We start from the raw sequence: 19,706 nt of genomic DNA, 5'->3' as shown, positions 1-19,706 counted from the left end.
AATTTGTTGCTCTCGGCTGACATTTTTTTTGTTATTTACTATCCAAACTAAGTGATAAACAAACAAGTAATAGAATGTTGATCTTCGTACTGTGGAAACAGTATAATATGTTTTATAATAAAGAGTCAAGTCAACAGTCGGCAGCGGCCAAACTTGAGAACTTTTAATTCATTCACACATGCTGTTTATGTATTCACATCCAGCTTATCTATCTATATTTCCAAGTAATTAGGCATATACATTGAAAACGAGAAAAGTTAGTTAAGTATTTTGAAGGTAAAAAACCGGACTCAGATGTCCTGAGTGCTCCTGACTGAAGGAACAGCTGATCTCAGTCAGTAACTATACACACAGGTTGTCTCAACTCAAATCATCAATGCAACATCAATTCACATCCACACTTATACAAAGTGACTCACCGAGTGCCGGTGTGTCATCCTTTAGCTCCACAAGGACTCTTCCAGTCAGAAACTGTCCGGGGAAGTAGAGAAGGTTGGTGTTGTCGAACAGAATCAAAAACTTGACGAGTTTTTTCGTCATGGTCGCACCTACGCCACGTTCACAGGCCCGCACTCATTTTAAGACTGGTCCTTGTAGCACCAACAGCAAACCAACGCCATACTAGGCGGCCAGGCGGGACAAGGTAGGAAGGTAGGTGCTCGCCCCCTCCACTTTCGCTCTCGCTTCGCTGCATTGTTTCTTTGTTTGGTTCACAATCGCACCTCCTCTGAAATGTGACCGCAGAGAAACTATTTGTTTGGGTGAGATAACTCCCCATAGTTTACTAGGTTGATGATTGGGGTGTGTATAGATATAATGCGATGTCATAGAAATGCTTTGGTTGCGAGTAAAGATGGGATTAGTATTTCTTAATCACATCTCTTCGTTTGGATAGAGACGCACATTGTATAGGTAAGCATTTTCCCAAAGTCTAAAGAGAAGCGAGGTTGTAGAATGGAGTAGATTGTCTGAGTGGCTTTGTTACTGTACAAATCATCTGTTTCTTTTCTTCAAAAGGATTGTTCATAAGCTTAATGCTCAAGAATAGCCTGGTCCAGTTTTGAACCATTAAAAAGCTATGAACGTTAGGACTGAACCCACGATCTTCTGATTGACATGACAGGCGAGAACTTTAACTGTTCAGCTGCCCAGTTATAGTCAATGATTTGTCCCACCGAAGATGATCTATGCTGGGTTTGTCTTCTGCAGCCTTCTCCGTTTTAAAATTGAATTAGTATACAGTATACCCCGGTACTCTGTTATGGTTTTAATCAGAAAACTAGGGGACCATTCCGTTTTAATTTGTCCTTAACCATTCCCTATTCTGTGCACCATTCCTAAATACTTTCCTTCATTGTCGCGGTCTTCCCCTAACACGAATACATTTCAACACTGCATTACCATTCTAACCTAAAACAGAACAATAAAATCAACAAACATACACATACGTGTTTACATTAGCTGGTATATTTAAAAACAGCTTATAAAAACACTGTAGCAGTATTTCCATTGGAAAATGACTGGATCTTTGGCGGCCTGTGGGGCAGAGCAGGGGTTTGACTTATGATATTTTCCCCACCGTCCTTGGACCTTAAGCTTAAAAATGAATCCTCAACAGCCATGCTAACTCCTCAACAGCTTTTTCCTAGCTCGAGATATTTCGTGGGGACCGAATTGCTTACGGAATTAAATGTATAGAAATAAGATAGATAGAAGATTAGCTAAGTGTTAGTAGATGTTGGGGCTATAATGTGGATTTACATTTGTACATACAATAAGTATAATAATTGTAACATGAAACTATACTTCAAACCAGTAAAGGTGGTTTCAAAAGATTATATCTGTCAGAACTCAATAGATAGAGGACAACTGTGAAAAAGACTCGTCCCTAATATGATTTCAATTCGTCAGCCTACGCTCTGCTTCCAACTGATGCAGTTACCTACAAACTTGTTGATGCAATCTCAACTGTTATATGTAGAGAAACTGTGTTTTACAATCTGCAGGCGTATACTCTGTTTCTATAAAATACTGTACAACGTAAATAAACAAATTGTTGTTACATTTAGTTTTACTGGTTTTACATGTTTTTCTTGTATTTTTACTCATCGCCCAAATGAGAATGTACTCTAAGTGACAAATGTGTTGTTTATTTGTACCAATGATCAAATTTTGAAATCCAACATTTTTTTAAATATTAAAATGATAATTTACCATTTTAAAATTTCATACTAAAGTTAGGTAAGATGGCGGTACTTGAAATTACAGTAAATGTTTCTGTGTTAGGGGTAGTTCAAATCAGGTAAATAGAGTACATCATTAAATATTTTATTTTTCTCTGTGTTTGTATTTTAGGGCCTACCATATATTTTTTAGTGGAACATCTTATCAGAATAATAAAAGTGAAAAATACTTATTTTATAAAATAAGAAGCTATTAAAATTGCATTGACGGGTATGTATTGCTTCAAAAAATTTCCTCTACTAGATTTGTATTCAATATTTTTTTTTTATCAAACCAATTGTCTATACTGCTGTTTGTATTATACTGTATATCCATTTATAAGAAAAATTGTTACTTCACACTCATGTATCTTACATTCTGTAGGCCTGGTATGTATACACAGGCTCTTTGCCATATCACTTAGACTGATATCAGATTCTAAGATAACTATCAACCACAGCCATCCAGCACATAATATTCATATTTAAATACTATGTGCTCTATGACCACAGCTCAGATTCAAAATAGTGTTTGATGGGCTACAGCTCAAAATTAACATCGTGAATAAAATTGACATTTACTTGTTTGAATTTATCACTGCCCCATCTATAATATTGTAGCTTAGAGGTTATAGTGACAACAACAATCAAATGATCCAGAGAAAAGTCATTAGCTTTTAGATGGTACAGTACGAAACTGGACCCAGCTGTCCCTGTTTATTGGGCTTCAAATAAATGGTTCTGGCAAATGAAACAGCTGATCTTAGTTAGTAACAAAGCTACACAATCATTTCAGCCCATTCTACTTCTGATATATTCTACTTCTAATACTTCTGATATTTTGGTTAAAATATGCACCTAGGAGTCCCTATCTCAATTGATAATTAATTAGGTTTTATTTTTACAACATCACCACACCAGAGTGTATATGAGTGAATGAGTGTTGACTAAATGAAAGCTTTGATCAAACTAACCATCTAAGCTTTGGTACCCTACTAACCAAAATCAGCTGGCTCTTTTTAGCCAGGATCAATACAGCCCAATAATCAAGAACAGCTGGGCCCAGATTTGATCCACTAAACATTTGTTTTTTTTAAGGATCGAACTGGGAACCTTCTGATCATACTACCTTCTGATCAAAGGTCATACCATTTTAACACAGGAAATGCAAATGATATAATTGATGAATAATTCAGGTTTGTTTGTCTTACAATTTTACACTCCTTCACAAAATTTAAGTGGTTTGAAGATTCCACCCCCTTCACTGCACCCTAACTTTGAAACCATAACTACAGCTGGTCAGCTGATACACAAATTAAGCTAAAACATGGTGGGGAAGCCCAGGAAACCTTTACCTTTAACCTCCTAAATTCTGTGAACAAACTATTATTATAGTGTTGGATTGAACATTATGTGTTCATTTCAGTGAAACATCAAACTTTAAAAATCAAGTGAATACAACTTTAGAGTACCTGTATGTATCTGTCGTGTATCGCTTGAATTCAACGATGCCTTCTCTTATTCATACATTATTTCGCTAATTCTTTAAATAAGGTTTTCCTTTTGGTTAAAATATATAACCAACGAGTTAAAGAGTTCAACACTATAAAATTTACCTTAAAAAAATAAACGTTTAGCTTAAAATGTTATCTGACAGAACCACAACAGCAATAACACAGGTTTTGGTTTCAATACCCGTCTACTTACAGTATTCAAAGTGAATGATAAAATCTGTAATGAAACAATAAATTTACCTCCTTCAAAAGCTTATTTGTACACAGTGCAACAAGAATATCAAAACATAGCAGGAAAAATAGAGAAAACAAACATCAACTGTATGGCAAATTTATTATGTTTGATCATCAATGGTGATACATCAACAAATAATATCTACAGAATTGCTTATAAAATATATAACCATAAAGCATATCTCTATCACGTTATCACACAGCATGAAAAAATATAAAACACATTTGAAAATAAATTATAAACCACACACACATTTGTGCTAGCCTTACGTGACAGTGTTGTTGGTAAAAGCCAGAAACTGCTATTACATTGTCCATAAATTAAAGAGAAGATTTAACAAATTGATACTTTTAACGTAAGTGTACACACTTTTTACAGTTTCTTTAAAAACAAAATAGAAAGGCAACCGTTTGTTAAAAATGATGTTAAAAAGATAAGATAAAGATCAAGATAATTTTATAGATAATTTAAACAGGTTAAAAATTACAAAAGCCCTTTTGAAGTAACTTGCATTTTTATGTTTGCTTTAGAATAGCTAGAAACTTCTTTTGATTAAATCAGTTGGACCAATTAGAAACAATCTAAATGATATCTATAATGGTTCAACACTTTTTGTATTTTATATTTTCTACATTATTATAAAATGTGTCTTTGACAGGCAAAAGTATTGCAAGTACAAATATGTAAATCAAATGACATTCACAAGCTGATTCTAAATTTGAAATGCAAAACTGGAGCAGCAAAACAATATGTAAACCTGCTGAATTATTCCACTATAAGCATTTTTACTTCCGTCATTGACTATTGGATACAGAAGTTGTATTAATAGTCAAAGCTTCCGTGTACATTGTACGGGCAAAAAACATTATGCTACGTTTTAATGTGCCATTTCAATCCAACCGTACAATATTAGTAGCATGCTCTTAAACTTGGTTGAAATATGTGTGAAATGGTTGTAAGACAAAGTAGAACATATTGTACAACTACTCATTTGTGCCAAGCTACAATCAATACCATTACTATCAAAACATACAAGATGGATTTCCAAAATTACATCATTGAAATTATGCAATCAAAATAAATAATGCTTATCAAAGTATAATTGCACAGTGAACAGTAGAGCTTAAAAAGTCAACCATTTAACACATTATAATAACATGAGCAAACCAACCTTATACAAGATAAAAAGGAAGATTCTAATCTTTATCATAATAAGTGTGTATGAATTGACACAGCTCAACTAAAGTAAACAAAAAAGTAAATAAATTGATTACAATGCAAATCAAAAGTCTATTTTTTATAATAATATTCCATTGGTAGGTTATGATTATTTGATCAAACCTTTCACTGATAGGATAATTTATTTGTGATGTTGCTAAAATTATGCAGCAAATAAAAATTTCAGCTCAATATCACATTTTACGCTTAGTAGTAACACACATATTGACTAAACAAAGTTAACTTCATAAACCATTTGAATCAAGCATTTTCAAACAGCAAAGTCACACTTTAACAAATGTGAAGCTCAAAATAGTGCATCCAAGCAAAAAAAAAAAAAAAAAAAATCTCTGGGTCCTATCTTTGACCTATAAGTACAGAAAAACTCGGCTTAACCCAAATAAGCCACCTGTAGTACGAGGCCACGGTGAGACAAAAGTTGCACTGCTGCAGAATCTACCTACTGACACAGCTGTTGAACTAATTCATAACGGAACATGTGCACAATTTTTATGATAACATGTTTTGTCATTACTATTATTACAAAGGCAATTTGTTGGCCAGGGCAACGTTTTTGTTACACACCAACGCCAGGGCCTTGTAATAAAGGAGGATATACTTCAAGTTCCAAGACAACTTATGTTTCATAAATGATAGTGCAATGTGCCTATCAAAATCTCTCTGATTTGTATTGTGTAGCTTCGAAGCTCAGCTCGATCAAAAATCTCAGACTCGCACACCTCTTGCCCAAACATTAAAATTTCTTTTGTAAGAGCAATAATTCAATTTGAATATCCCTGGTCTAGTAAAATAATTACTTAAAAACTGACGTTACAAAGAAACTATTTTGAGCTTCCCACTAACATGTTTTTACATCTTACGATCTTCAACATTTCCTAAAAATCACAGCTTATCAGCAACCCTATACAAAATGTACAATATTCAATATTTAAATATATGCACAAAAGTGATCTTAAGTTACACTGTACTCGATGTATAACTATTACATTCTCTTTAGCGTTTAAAATATTTAAAGTACTCTTAATGAGTAACAATATTCAATGTCACTAAAAAACTTCAATTCTAAAACGCTTCACAAATTACTTCACCACATATATGGTGCATTTACAAGAAAAAAAATTATGACAGAAATTTAAAACCCAACTAAGGAGTTTTACAATTATTTGTTTATATTGTTATATATTGTTTTTAATTGAGTTAGATGTGTATTTCTTTGATTGGGTTTATTTTTCCTAATATTGAGTTAGTAAACAACAAAATTGTCATCAAAATGTCTGCAATAATTGCCTTAATAAAGTAAAGTGCTTATGTTAAGAGAACAAATACCCCCGCTGCAGCAAATCTACACATTAAGCGAATTTCCATTTGCCTGATTAGGTTATTACTAAGACCAAGATATATTACCAGAATATATGCAAATCGCAGCACTGCTGTCAGTCTATATTTCATTCTTTTGTCTATGGTTTAGGTCTTATCATGAGACTTGCGGTAATAGTTACTTCCCTGTATGGAAATTCACTAAAAGGGTTGAATTTCTGTTCTAAATGGCTGCATTTCAACTCAAACATTTACTGATTGCAATTTAACATACAATAATGCCATGCCAGTGTTCTTCACTCATCAGGTAGAAAAAAATATAGGTTTCTATTAGGCACCCCTTCTAAGATTTCCCCCTCCACAAAATCCATATGATAATGTTTTTAAGAATAATATTGCACAACACATTGTTTGTAATGAGTATTCAGAGTTGATAATAATAGTTTTGTAAGAGTTCACCTGTTCATGACCCCATGAAACATGAAAGTTTAATGTAAAATCTGAAGAAAACTCTGAAACACATTTTTCAATAGACAAATTAAATTTCTTCTTTGTTGAGGCCTATTTAGAATATCGAGGTAATTTCTTACAGCTAACCTCTTAGGCCACATTGAAATATAACAATAAATCAAAATTTTCAAAATACAGTACATCATTTGGTTTATTAATTGTGTATGTATTAAAGAGATTGGAAGTTTAAAATAAAATCTATCTAGGATGAAACAAAAAGATAGGAACATAATTTGTTTGACAAACAACAATACAAGGATGATGACGTCAAAAGTTTGCCTTTTCCAGTATTGTAATTATTAAAAAATTCAACACATTACTAATATAGACATGTTAGTTTAACAAACAACTTACAGAAGTAAATGCACCACCAATTGTACACAAAAATAGTTTATTAAAATATATTACGTAAACATTAGTCATCTTTCGTCGAGATGAATATGTCTTGTAGATATTTACAGTTCAGTCAAATGCAGGCCCAAGCCATTGCTTTCTCCCTCTAAAACAAGCCAAATGTTTGTTAAAAGGGTGAAAATCATTCTTGATGTAAATGTATTAATTATTGTAAATGTAATTTGTAATTTGTATATGTATGCAAGTATGTGTTTGTAATCCTTGATCATAAATAAAATATTTTTTGACCGTCAGACTCGGTATTAAATATAGATTACAGCGATATAAGTTTCATACGGACAATTGAATTATGTAAATTTAGGGAAGCGTGTAAATGAGCGGTATGTACATGGGCCGCGCGCTAGCTCAACCTGTGGAGTCCTCCCGGTGACGTTACAGCACAGAGCATAGAATAAATATAGAGGCGCCACTTGCCGTCTGGAGTGAAGCAGGCTTCTCGTAGCAAGATGGCGGCCGGCCCGGTCTGCATTTACATTTAAACCATTATATAGTTACCATGGAAACCACCAATCCATATTTACTTTTAAAACTCTCACCTCAGAACTTTGAAAGCCCGCAGCTTCATCTAATTCATAAAGTAGCATAGAATAACACAGTGGTAACGACGCTGTGTTTTCTAAGTTCCGAGCCCGACTCTCATACCAAGATGGCGGAATTCAGCTTCACTACTGGTTGTCATAATCTTTATTCTATATAGTCAGCTGTTGATAAATATTAAATAGAAAACACTTGTTATTGTTACTTTTTAAAAACATTACATTACAAAAACATCTATGTTGTAAAAATAAAGTTATATAAGTTACAATGTGCGTGTATTTTAATAGTACGGTCACAACACTTTTTGGCGACGAGTAAAAACCGAAATAATGACATTTTACACGTTCAAATAATCTGTAATTATTATTCAATCTGTTTCAATCATTCAACCTACACTACTTTCATCACATTTGACTGAACCACAATGGATGCTAACCAATTCAAGGAATTCCTACAAGTTTTTCAACAGCAACAACAAGAACAGTTTCAACAATTATTCTCACATTTCACAAGGCATGAGAAGTCGGAGGTATCAGTAAGTCTTACAAATATTGCTCCATTTGAAAATTTCGAACCTAGACGTGAAAAGTTTTGTAATTATCTAGAACGTTTTGAAAATTACTATACTCTGAAAGGCCTGACTCAAAAGGAAAGTATTGCTCAACTCTTATGTGTATCTATTGGGTCAGTACATTACAATGCCCTATCAGCTTTTCTAGGCCCAGAGAAACCAATAAAAAACTTACCTTACGATGATCTTGTCAAAGTTCTAACTCAATTGCTTGTTCCTAAGAAAAATGTAGTCGTTTCTCAACATTACTTTTTGAATATTTATCAAAAGAATGGTCAATCAATATCAGATTTCGTAGCCTCACTTCAGCGAGACTTGGTCGATTGTGAGTTTACAATTAAATGTGAATGCGAGAAAACAAATTCAATCTCTGATGTATTTTTACGAGCCCAGTTCATCCGTGGCCTTCGAGATGATTGGCTTAAAGAACAGATTTTACAATCAAATCTCTCTAGTTTTGACGAAATACTCAACAAGGCTATTGCTTTAGAGGCATCAAAACTTGACAGCAAAGAACTTTCTAAACCTAATCAGACATCAAGTTTTAACAATTTTACTTCTACCGAATCTACTAATGTGATTTCCAGCAGTTACAGAACTTCTAGAGACCGTTCGAAAGATCCAGGAAACAGAAGATTAAATTCAAACAACAGATCTTCACCTGAAAACTACAAGTCTAGATCGTCTAGATCTGTCTCCCGAAAAAGGTACATTGACTTCAAGGCCTTGGGAATTGAAAACGTATGTTTGCGATGTGGTAGAAATAGTCACAAGGCAAGTAACTGTAGAGTAGATTATAAGACGCTCTCGTGTAATAACTGCAAAAGGAAAGGTCATGTATCAAAAGTTTGCATTCAATCACTACTCAAAAATTCAAAAGTAGATTCAGTTGAACCGTATTTAAATTCAGATACTAATAGTGAACAGTTCAATCAACCTTTTCATGACCCAACATACGGCATTCATAGCATGAATTGTACTGTAGTAGATCTTTTTGAAATGACTCCTGATCTCGACAAATACCTCATTGATGTAGAATTAAACGGCAAACGTCAACGTTTTGAAGTCGATTCCGGTGCAAAATTTTCCCTACTTTCAGAAAGTGATTTCAAGAAACTCAAGCTTGGCCTTCCCCTACAGAATTCTAATGTTTGCTTTCGTTCATACACAGGTAACATCATTAAACCTGTTGGGAAGGTATCTGTTACTGTATCTTACAATGGTAAACAGATAGATGGTGAACTACACATCGTACCTGCAGGACATGACGCTTTGTTAGGTAGACAGTGGATTAGAGGGTTAGAAATCGAGCTTCGACAGGTGTATGAGGAAATGTTTCAGAGACCTTCAAACCACGTTCCGATTCACAGTGTAAATTCAATAAACAAAATTTTAAGTAATTTTGCTCCCATTTTTGAAGAAAAGGTAGGATGCGTTCCGAACTTTAAAGTCTCCCTGCAACTTCGAGAAGGCGCAAAACCGATCTTTACGAGGGAAAGAGATGTGCCATATGCACTACGAGAACAAGTTGAAAAGGAACTAGATACACTTGAAGCTGAAGGAATAATTTCCAAAGTCACAACTTCGGATTGGGGATCACCTCTTGTTGTAATACCCAAACCTAACGGCGGAATCCGCCTATGCGTTGACTACAAATGTGGGGTTAACGACAGATTAGTACAAGCAAATCATCCAATACGTCGCATCGATGACGTGCTCAACAGCCTGAGAAACTCTAAGTACTTTTGTAAGCTTGATTTATTTAAAGCTTATTTACACCTGCAAGTTGATGAAGATAGTAGTCAAATTCAAACTATTTCGACACACAGAGGTACATACAGGATCCACAGACTCAGTTTTGGAATAAAAACTGCTCCAGCCGAATTCAATCGGATCATATCTCAAATCCTCATGGGACTAAAGAAAACAGAAGCCTATTTTGACGATATCATTGTTCATGGAAACACATTCGATGAGTGCCTTCAAAACCTACAAGCATGTCTTCAACGACTGTCCGACTACAACTTGCATGTTAACAGAAATAAATGCACTTTTATGACTGAAAAAGTGGAATACCTTGGTCATGTTGTTCAACATAACAAAATCAGCAAGTCTCCATCCAAACTTCAAGCGATTCAAGATATGCCACGTCCACACAATGTCGAGGAACTCAAAAGATTTTTGGGTTTGGTTACATACTACTCAAGATTTGTACCAGATTTTTCTACAATGACATTTCCACTTAGATGTCTACTGAAGAAATCAGAACCATGGATTTGGACAGCTACTTGTGAATCTGCATTTCTAAAACTCAAATCGGAACTCTGCAGTGACAGGGTGATAATTCCATTCGACCCTAACCTAAACCTCATCCTGACAACTGATGCTAGTCCTACAGGTGTCGCAGCTGTACTAAGTCATGAAATCGAAGGAGTAGAACGTCCGATAGCATACGCGTCTCGTTCTTTGAATCCGAGTGAAATGAACTATAGTCAACTTGATCGAGAGGCATTGGCGATAATCTTTGGTGTGAACCATTTCTACAACTACCTACTTGGCAAGAAGTTCATTTTAGTTACAGACAATGAACCATTGACAAGGATTTTTCACCAAAATAAAGCTCTACCACAGATGACGTCAGCTCGCCTGTTGCGATACGCTTCATTCCTCTCCGGATTTGATTACGTTGTTCGATTCAAGAAGGGGAGTAGCAATCAAAATGTAGATTGTTTATCAAGATCTCCAGTCAAAACATGCAGTAGTTCAACAGATCAAGAAATCGGGGAAGAAGTGAACCAGCTTTATTCTCAATCACTTTTTCAAGTATCCAACCGTGAAATAACTTCAAAGACAATCAAAGAAGAAACCGCAAAAGACCATGAAATGAATGGAATAGTTCAAACCCTGAAAAACAATTCTACTGACTCAGAATACACCCTACTTGACGGTATATTGTTTCGAAAAGACAGAATTGTAATTCCAACATCTTTACGCTCCAAAATACTCAGTGAACTTCATGAAACTCATCTGGGAATAACCAAAATGAAGCAACTCGCTCGACGTTATGTTTACTGGTCACTAGGAGGATTAAACATTAAGGAGAGGACACGCTGTAGTTTCGTTGAAGCCAGCGTACTGGGGAGGGGGGGAGGCAGCGCTACTCTCCCGCCCCCTCTCATACTGCGTTGTATGCTTTACTGGAAGATTTGGTACATAACAGAAATATCAAATAACTATTTAAAAATTAGACTTCATCATGCTACGAAAATTAAAAAGTTAAATTCTAACCGTAATATTAGGAACCTATTAAGAGGAAAGTCATATTTATGAACCAATAGTACGTTCAAAAGTGAGTAATTTACACAAGGATGACTTATTTTTTAGAATTCGTTGTCCTTGTTTTTATTTTTTGTCATACTTGTGTTGTGTTTTATTTATAATACTCTAACCAGAGCGCGGGACTCCGGTTCCTGGGGTCCCGGGTTCAAATCCCGCCATATCACCAATGGATTTTACTGTTCATAAATTAAAACTCAAATCATGAGTAGTACTGTATGTGTATTTGAACATTTTCTTAAAGAGAAATAAAATAAGTTTTTTTCCTTTAAAAGAATGATAAACGCACTTTGGCGGTCAGAAGACGCGATGATTGTTGAACATTTACACTTTTTACTCGAAGTTTCTTTAGGTAAACAGATCAAATATAGTTCAATATGATATTTAAAAAATCAAGAATTTGATTGCCAAGAAATTGTTTTACTTTTTATGATTGTAATTTAATTGTAACGGCTGTTGGTGTAAAAAAAGTTAGAGCGGCTTTGCATTTTTTCTTAACTTTGGCTATTTAAAATCACCTGCCTAGCACATAAATGACTTAAAACTAGTAAAAAATTATATTAACAAATCGAGAAAACTATGAAAAATGCAAATTTAAAATGTATTTCATCCCGAATTAAAATTTTCATTTTAACCTATTATTAGTAAGATTGTTTTATAAACTGGAAAGATTAAAAAAAACTTTTTTGTAATTATTTTTCTAAATACCACTTTTAAATATAGGTAAATATATATTTTCTATTTCCAGAAACTCTTAAGGAACACGAATAAATTGTTAATTTGTGTAGATACATCATATTTTTTTCAAAAACGTAATTAAAGTAATCATATGTTCAAAGTTCAGGTCAATTCTTTCAACTTTGATCTTCAATAATAAATAATAAATAATATTTTTTATAGGAATGATTGACACCGTTCGGTAGGAAATTTAATTTACTTTAAGAATGCCATCGGTGAATAACACAGGTGTTTTAGTTTAGCGGCAATTTTAATTCGAAACAGCGCGCGTCGCGTTTTTCCCTATCTCTCCCATGTTATAGCCGAGGCTTTTTGCCACTCTACGGCTCCGCGTGCCCCTCTAGTGTTCTGCTAAAGCTGGCTTCACCGCAACACGTGTATTCCTATTCGCGTGCCCTCTCCTTAATGTTTAATCCTCCTAGACTGGTCAGGAATTGACGGTGAAATCGAAAGACTAGTTAAAGGATGTAAAAGTTGTGCCCTAGTGAAAGCAAGTCCACCTAAAGTGTCAGTACATCCGTGGAACCTACCTGAAAATAACTGGGACCGCATACATATAGATTATGCCGGCCCTTATGAAAATCACTACTTTCTTGTTTGTATTGACGCAAGATCCAAATGGGCTGAAATCGAAGTGTTGAAGGAAGCTCCAACATCTTCAAACACAATCAATCTGTTAAACAAGATATTTGCTACACATGGGTATCCGAAAGAATGCGTTTCTGATAATGCTACAATATTTACAAGTGAAGAATTCAGAGCTTACTGCAAGATCAACGGCATATTCCAAAAGTTCATCGCCCCTGGGCATCCAGCGACAAATGGCCTTGCAGAACGCAACGTACAAACCCTGAAGAACAAATTAAAGTCAGCTTCTGAAGAACCTGGAACCCTGACAGACAAAGTGAGAAGAATCTTATTCCGTTATAGAGCTACTCCATTAGCTAGCAACCAAACCCCTGCTGAACTCTACCTCAATAGAAAACTAAGGATTCGACTGGATGCCATATTTCCTTATCAACACCCTAAATCAAATATCCAGCCTGTTTTAAAACCTGTCAGATCGATTCAAGAGGGGGAGAGAGTGCAAGTTCAAATGTACACTAACAACAGACAAGTTTGGCAGTTTGGAGTAATAAAGAAGAAGCTAGGAAAAAGACATTACATAGTAACACTCGATAGTGGAAGAAATATCAAGAGACACATTAACCAGCTTAGACCAACTCTAGTAATGAAAGAAAAGATGGTAACATTTGGACCTAAGCAATCATTTGATGTACCAAGACTTCCAAACCAAACTCCATCGTATCCTGATCAAATACCCGACCATATTGAACCAGAACCAGACCACCCTACAGAAGTTAACATTCCAGTTCGCTCTCCACGACCAATAAGACAACGACGACAGCCACCTTGGTTACGAGACTTTATCGTTCAAAAATAGTTTATGTTCTTCTCAATAAGTGAGGGAGAGTGTCATAATCTTTATTCTATATAGTCAGCTGTTGATAAATATTAAATAGAAAACACTTGTTATTGTTACTTTTTAAAAACATTACATTACAAAAACATCTATTTTGTAAAAATATAAGTTACAATGCGCGTGTATTTTAATAGTACGGTCACAACACTGGTATAGATGTAGGTATAGGTGTGGCGACTCTTTATTTATTCTATGCTCTGTGCGTCACAGCCACATGGCAGTGGAATTACTTTGCTTGTAAAATGATGAACATTTTAACCTGGCTATCCACAACACATAAATTTATTTTACAGTCGATGGTAAAAATATTTGTTTTTAATAGCTTTAATTGGGGCTACAGAATACAGGGGCTGGCCATGGCCACACTAAAAAACAGGCCGTAATGCTCGTCAAGCATGACGTCTCGATAGAAGACGGCAATTTCGTAATGTTTGCCGTTTGTGACAATTTGTGATCAGCTGCTTGTTTTAATCTTTCCTTGGAAAATTAATAAATAAATACCTACGTCATTGCCGTCTTCTATCGTGACGTCATGCTTGACGAGCATTGCGGCCTGTTTTTTAGTGTGGCCTTGGCCAGCCCCTGTATTCTGTAGCCCCAATTAAAGCTATTAAAAACAAATATTTTTACCATCGACTGTAAAATAAATTTATGTGTTGTGGATAGCCAGGTTAAAATGTTCATCATAATAGATTGAAATTCCATTGAAACTTAAAAAAATAAAAGCACAAAATTAGTTGTAAATAAAACGTGATTTACTTTATATATTGCTTTTTAGGGATGGACGGGATTGAATTTTTAGTTCGGGACGGGATTTTTATTTTCTTCCCGATTTTCAGGACGGGACGGGACGGGATTTTTTTCTGTGCATGAAAAGAAAGTCTTGAGTATTGCAGTTACCAAAAAAGACATAAGCCTACGAAATGAAATCGAATTTTACCGTTTGTGGCACTGATCTATAAAAAAACCAAAAAATGGGTAACAATTTACAGGTACCTATCGTCAAAATGACCGCAGTCACCGGGTGATCGTCGGTATGACTCGCGATCACAGCACGATTGTCGGTGTGACTCGCGATCGTCGGCATGACTCGCGGTCACGGCATGATCGTTGGTATGGCTCGCGATCACGGTGCGATCATCGGCATGACTCCGTGGTCACGGCGCGATCATCGGTAGGACTCCACGGTTACGTCGTGATCGTCGGTATGACTCGCCATCACAGCATGATCGTCAGTATGACTCCGCGATCGTTGGTAGGACTCCGCGGTCACGGCGCGATCGTCGGTATGACTCGCTGTCACGGTGTGATCGTCGGTATGAATCGTGGTCATGGCGAGATCGTCGGTATGACTCGCGATCACGGCACAATCGTCGGCATGACTCGCGGTCACGGCATGATCGTCGGTATGATTTCGTCTCCTGCGTTCGCGGACTTATCGCTCGCAATAGCGGCGTCATCGGCACTCGCGAAGCGGCAAAATCGCCGACGATCGTACCAAATCCCGTCCCGAAAAATTCCCGAATCAAATGTAATCTCGTCCCGATAATCGGGAATATTTTTTTCCAGAAAAATTCCCAAAAGTTCGGGACCCGTCCATCCCTATTGCTTTTACAATTGAAACAAACTATACCAAGCCATGGCTCGGTCCCTCGGTGTTAATAGTGGAAATTTTTGGTCGAACTAAGAAAAATTCAACTGTTACCAACCCAAACTCAAACATAAATTAGATCAATTCCGTAGATAAATTGAACTTAATTTTAAAACAACATTTTATCATGACATATAATCGTTTGTTGGTTTTCAATAAAACTTTAAAAAATCTGACCATCTGCAATTTTATTGTTTACCAACTAAAACTAGTATTTTTTTAAGTCTAAATGATGTTCATAGTGGAATGACAAATGACAAATTCTTTATTTAACCTGCCCTGAGTTACACCAAAGGTCCACTCTTCCCCCAGGACAGGAACAACAAAATATAAAAACAACATAATACATGTACAGAGTTGTGGACTATGAAAATCAAAAATTTACTTCTAATAAGTGAAAAACACAAATTATATAACAACACAGTGGAAGAGAGATAACACAGTGACAAATGAGTAAATTTTCATTAGGTAACAAATTGTAAAATTAATAAACTATTTTAAATGAATTTAAATCTGTTAACAAGATTTTACCTGACTCATGAATCTTCTGGAGGAGTCTCTCCTGGTCCGTGGAGATCTATGAAGCTCTCTAGAGACTGAGGGACTTGTCCTACATACGGAATCTTGTGCATCTGAACAGACTTGGCTGCCAGACACTTTAGACTCAACTGTGTCTGCGTACGCAATATGATCTCAGCCACACCTGTAAACATTTGCTAGGTATACTACAAGGAAACAACCAATTAATTGAACATGGAAGCATTGACTATTGGATACTGGAAGTATGGAAAATGCAGTAAAAATTGCAGACCCCCGTAATTTTTGGGGTAATGTGGGAATATTTCGCTGTGACAATGGAGGATGTTCTTGATTTCCCCGTGATTATAGATGTTCTTGATTTTGTCAACCACAAAAAATGTTCACCACTTTGCCTAGACCAAGGTAGATCTTCAAAATTAAGCTGTGATCTCACAATAGATTTAAATTTCTCCGTTAGAGCAAAAAATGTTCTCATTTTGCCGTGATCGTAGAAGATGGCTTAAATTTTTCCCTGACTGCAGAAAATGTTCTTAATTTTGACGTAATCGTAGTAGATATTCATGATTTGCCGTGTCTGCGGAGGACATTCACAATTTTGCCTTTGAAGACCTTGAAAGATTTACATAATATGGCGATGACATTGAGAAATAGTCTACAATTTTGTGTAGGCCAATAGTAGCATTATAATTAATATTTTTTTTAAATCAATACATTCCAATGAACCCCCTTTGATCCAAGACCCCTAGGCCAAAGTTTTTTCCCGTTCCGACCCTGTATATAAAAAAATATGCAGTCGCCTAAAAATCACTAGTAATTACTTACACATTACTAGTACATTGCTTAATCTTCAATCGTTCAATCACTTCAGGTATTAATACTACAAACAGAGTATATATATTTTTATTATTGCCTGTATTTATAACAGACAAAAGACATTTACCAGTGGTTGCAGCTTCGAAAGGTGTTTGTCCCATGGTGTTGACAGAATCCATGTGGGCTCCAGCTTCTGTGAGCTCCATTATAATCGAGTGAAGGGTCAGGAAATCACTGAAACAATACAGAGTGTTTGACTGAGATATAAGCACCAGCAATAAAGTAAAAGATACACAGTTGATACAATAGGAGAGGTGTGCGAGCCTTGATATTTTTTTTTTGATTTAAGGACTAGAGGGTTAACCCTTCTTATGACCCCCAGGAATTATTTAATGATTTAACTAGCCCATTTTTATAGTCTTACTATCTTATGAACAAGAAAATCTAAATTCTTGTAAATCATATTTTTTATGAACACAAACTACAGGTATAGTGTAAGAAATACAAGATGAGATTGCAACTCCCAGATAACCCATCGGTCTCGTTAACTTACAATCATAGAAGCCTACACATGGTTTATCTCAAGTGGGTCTCTTCCACCAACCTCTACTACCTGGTGAATGCCTGTTAATTTGTATAACTCATAAGCCCAGCTATATTTAAGTTTTGGTTGATCTGAGACATGATTCAAGCCTGAGTCATGATATACAGTGATGTCTCCTAGCTGGGGAAACACCCCCTCAGTCTGTTCGGCCATTGATCAAATCAAACTGTCCCTACGAACAATGGGGATAGCTCTTTGAAAAAGCATGCTAAATCCTTTTAAAGTCCCCAAGAAGGATATGCTGAGGATTGTAGCTGACCCTGTTGCGATAAAATCTGAAATGCTAACCACCAGGATTGCAAGTAGTAACACAACCTATGTTCTGTCACTAATGATGGTTCATAATATCGGCTTACAAGGTTGAACACTTAGGATTAACTTGTCAAACATGACTACACCTACCTAATAGGTTTCTGGTAACACACTATGATGTGGAGGGGAGTGTTCCTGTCTCTATCCATGGCATTCACATCTGCCCCACACTGAATGAGAAGCTTAGCAGTGGCAGAGCAGGGGAACCTGGTGAACACACCAATCATTAGTTAGACTGAGTAATGTTGCAACTATCAGTCACATTTGGTTGTAAAGTGTAACAAAAAAAATGTATTGAGTTCTAATTAAAACTAGAAAGTATCGTAAAAGTATAGCAAAACTAGAAAGTATCGTAAAAGTATAGTAAAACTAGAAAGTTTGTTTTAAAAGTATGCAGTATGTTTTTGAACTAGCAGAATGCAAGGTATTGTAAATTATTTCTGCAGCAAATTTAACAGCCAGTTTAATTATTGTGCATGTGCAGTTACAATTAGGGAATAGTATATTTCATAACAAGAGTAGAAAGTAAGTCATTACATATTTGAGACCATGTTTGAGAACACTCTCACTCGTGTTTTGAACGTTACTTTTCGCTACACTACTTAAAGACTAATTATTTTCTCGAACATTACAAAACTCAGAGCATTTTTCAGGTTATAACATCAATATTAAATAAACAGTTAATATTTACTTTGGTTGTACAGTTTTGGTTGTTGGAAATTAAAACATTTGACAAAACAATAACAAATATTTGTTTGTTTACGTCGGCTAAATCCATAAAAGATAGTAAAAATTACTAGGGGTGTGCGAAGCAGCAAAAAATTTTCGATTCGAAGCAACGATTCGATTCAAAAGATTTTCGATTCGATTCGATGCAACTCGATTCGAAGCAATACGGTATTTTTCTATTCATAATTGTCAATTGAGTGGATTAACAATAATTAAAATTTATCACATTTGTGTAATACAAATTTTTGTTGATGTGGTATTAGGCCTATTCATACTTACATATGAATTTTAGGTGAAAAAATATTTATTTTCAATCATATGTATTAGAATAACTGCTGGAAATACCAGTGAGCTGCTTTACTTGCCTATTTCATAATTTTTACTTGGAATTGGCTCAACTGCAAGAAAGAAGAAAATATTTTTTTTATCAAGACACTCATTCTCATTTTAATAACTGTTTAAATAACTAAATAGGTACCGGTAGCTAAATTACAACAAATTTGAATGGAACTTAATATAAAAAGACCATTAAGAAATAAATTTACATATCACAAGTTTAGGGCCTGTGGACCGGCTTCAGGACTGCAAGCAAGAAGAAAATAAAAATAATATGTTTCCACCATGCAACATGTATCATTCATTCCCTGCCTCCTAACCTCCTTAGTATAATAACCTCACACTTACATTATTTGTTACATCATCATAAATAAAGAATTATTATTGGCATCAGTAGGCCTACAGCTTTACATAGGCATTATTTTTATAGGGCCTAAAATAGTAATAGGCTGGAAGCAACATGTCAAGTAGAGAACTCATTGAAGAAAAGATATTGTGTAAACTAATTTCCTATAAAACTCAAAAACAGTAAATAACATACAAACATTGTTTATGGTATAATTAATAAGGACTAAAAAATGCATATAATGTCATACAGTAGTATA

General features: G+C 35.2%; 2 protein-coding genes across 2 annotated transcripts in view; both read right to left on the bottom strand.

Annotated features, from left to right (window-relative positions):
- LOC128996459 (arrestin domain-containing protein 4) overlaps positions 1-612 on the bottom strand; it is a 34,382-nt gene extending 33,770 nt beyond the window's left edge. Inside the window, exon 1 of the mRNA XM_054421802.1 lies at positions 420-612. Within this exon, the coding sequence (XP_054277777.1) occupies positions 420-540 (121 nt within the window). The 5' untranslated portion in view covers positions 541-612. The remainder of the gene's footprint in view (positions 1-419) is intronic.
- Positions 613-4,051: 3,439 nt separating this feature from the next.
- Positions 4,052-19,706, bottom strand: part of LOC128997243 (protein fem-1 homolog B-like) — a 49,324-nt gene continuing 33,669 nt past the window's right edge. Inside the window, exons 11-14 of the mRNA XM_054422855.1 lie at positions 18,127-18,243; positions 17,248-17,354; positions 16,299-16,470; positions 4,052-7,536 (exon numbers count right to left, since the gene is read on the bottom strand). Of these exons, the coding sequence (XP_054278830.1) occupies positions 16,304-16,470; positions 17,248-17,354; positions 18,127-18,243 (391 nt within the window). The 3' untranslated portion in view covers positions 4,052-7,536; positions 16,299-16,303. The remainder of the gene's footprint in view (positions 7,537-16,298; positions 16,471-17,247; positions 17,355-18,126; positions 18,244-19,706) is intronic.

This window comes from Macrosteles quadrilineatus, unplaced genomic scaffold, assembly GCF_028750875.1.
Source record: "Macrosteles quadrilineatus isolate MER2022 unplaced genomic scaffold, UCM_ALF_1.0 Scaffold_6__1_contigs__length_79288215, whole genome shotgun sequence".
Classification (NCBI taxonomy): Eukaryota; Metazoa; Arthropoda; class Insecta; order Hemiptera; family Cicadellidae; genus Macrosteles; species Macrosteles quadrilineatus.
The sequence above is the reverse complement of the archived record's forward strand: the minus strand, read 5'-3'. Positions and strand labels throughout refer to the sequence as shown.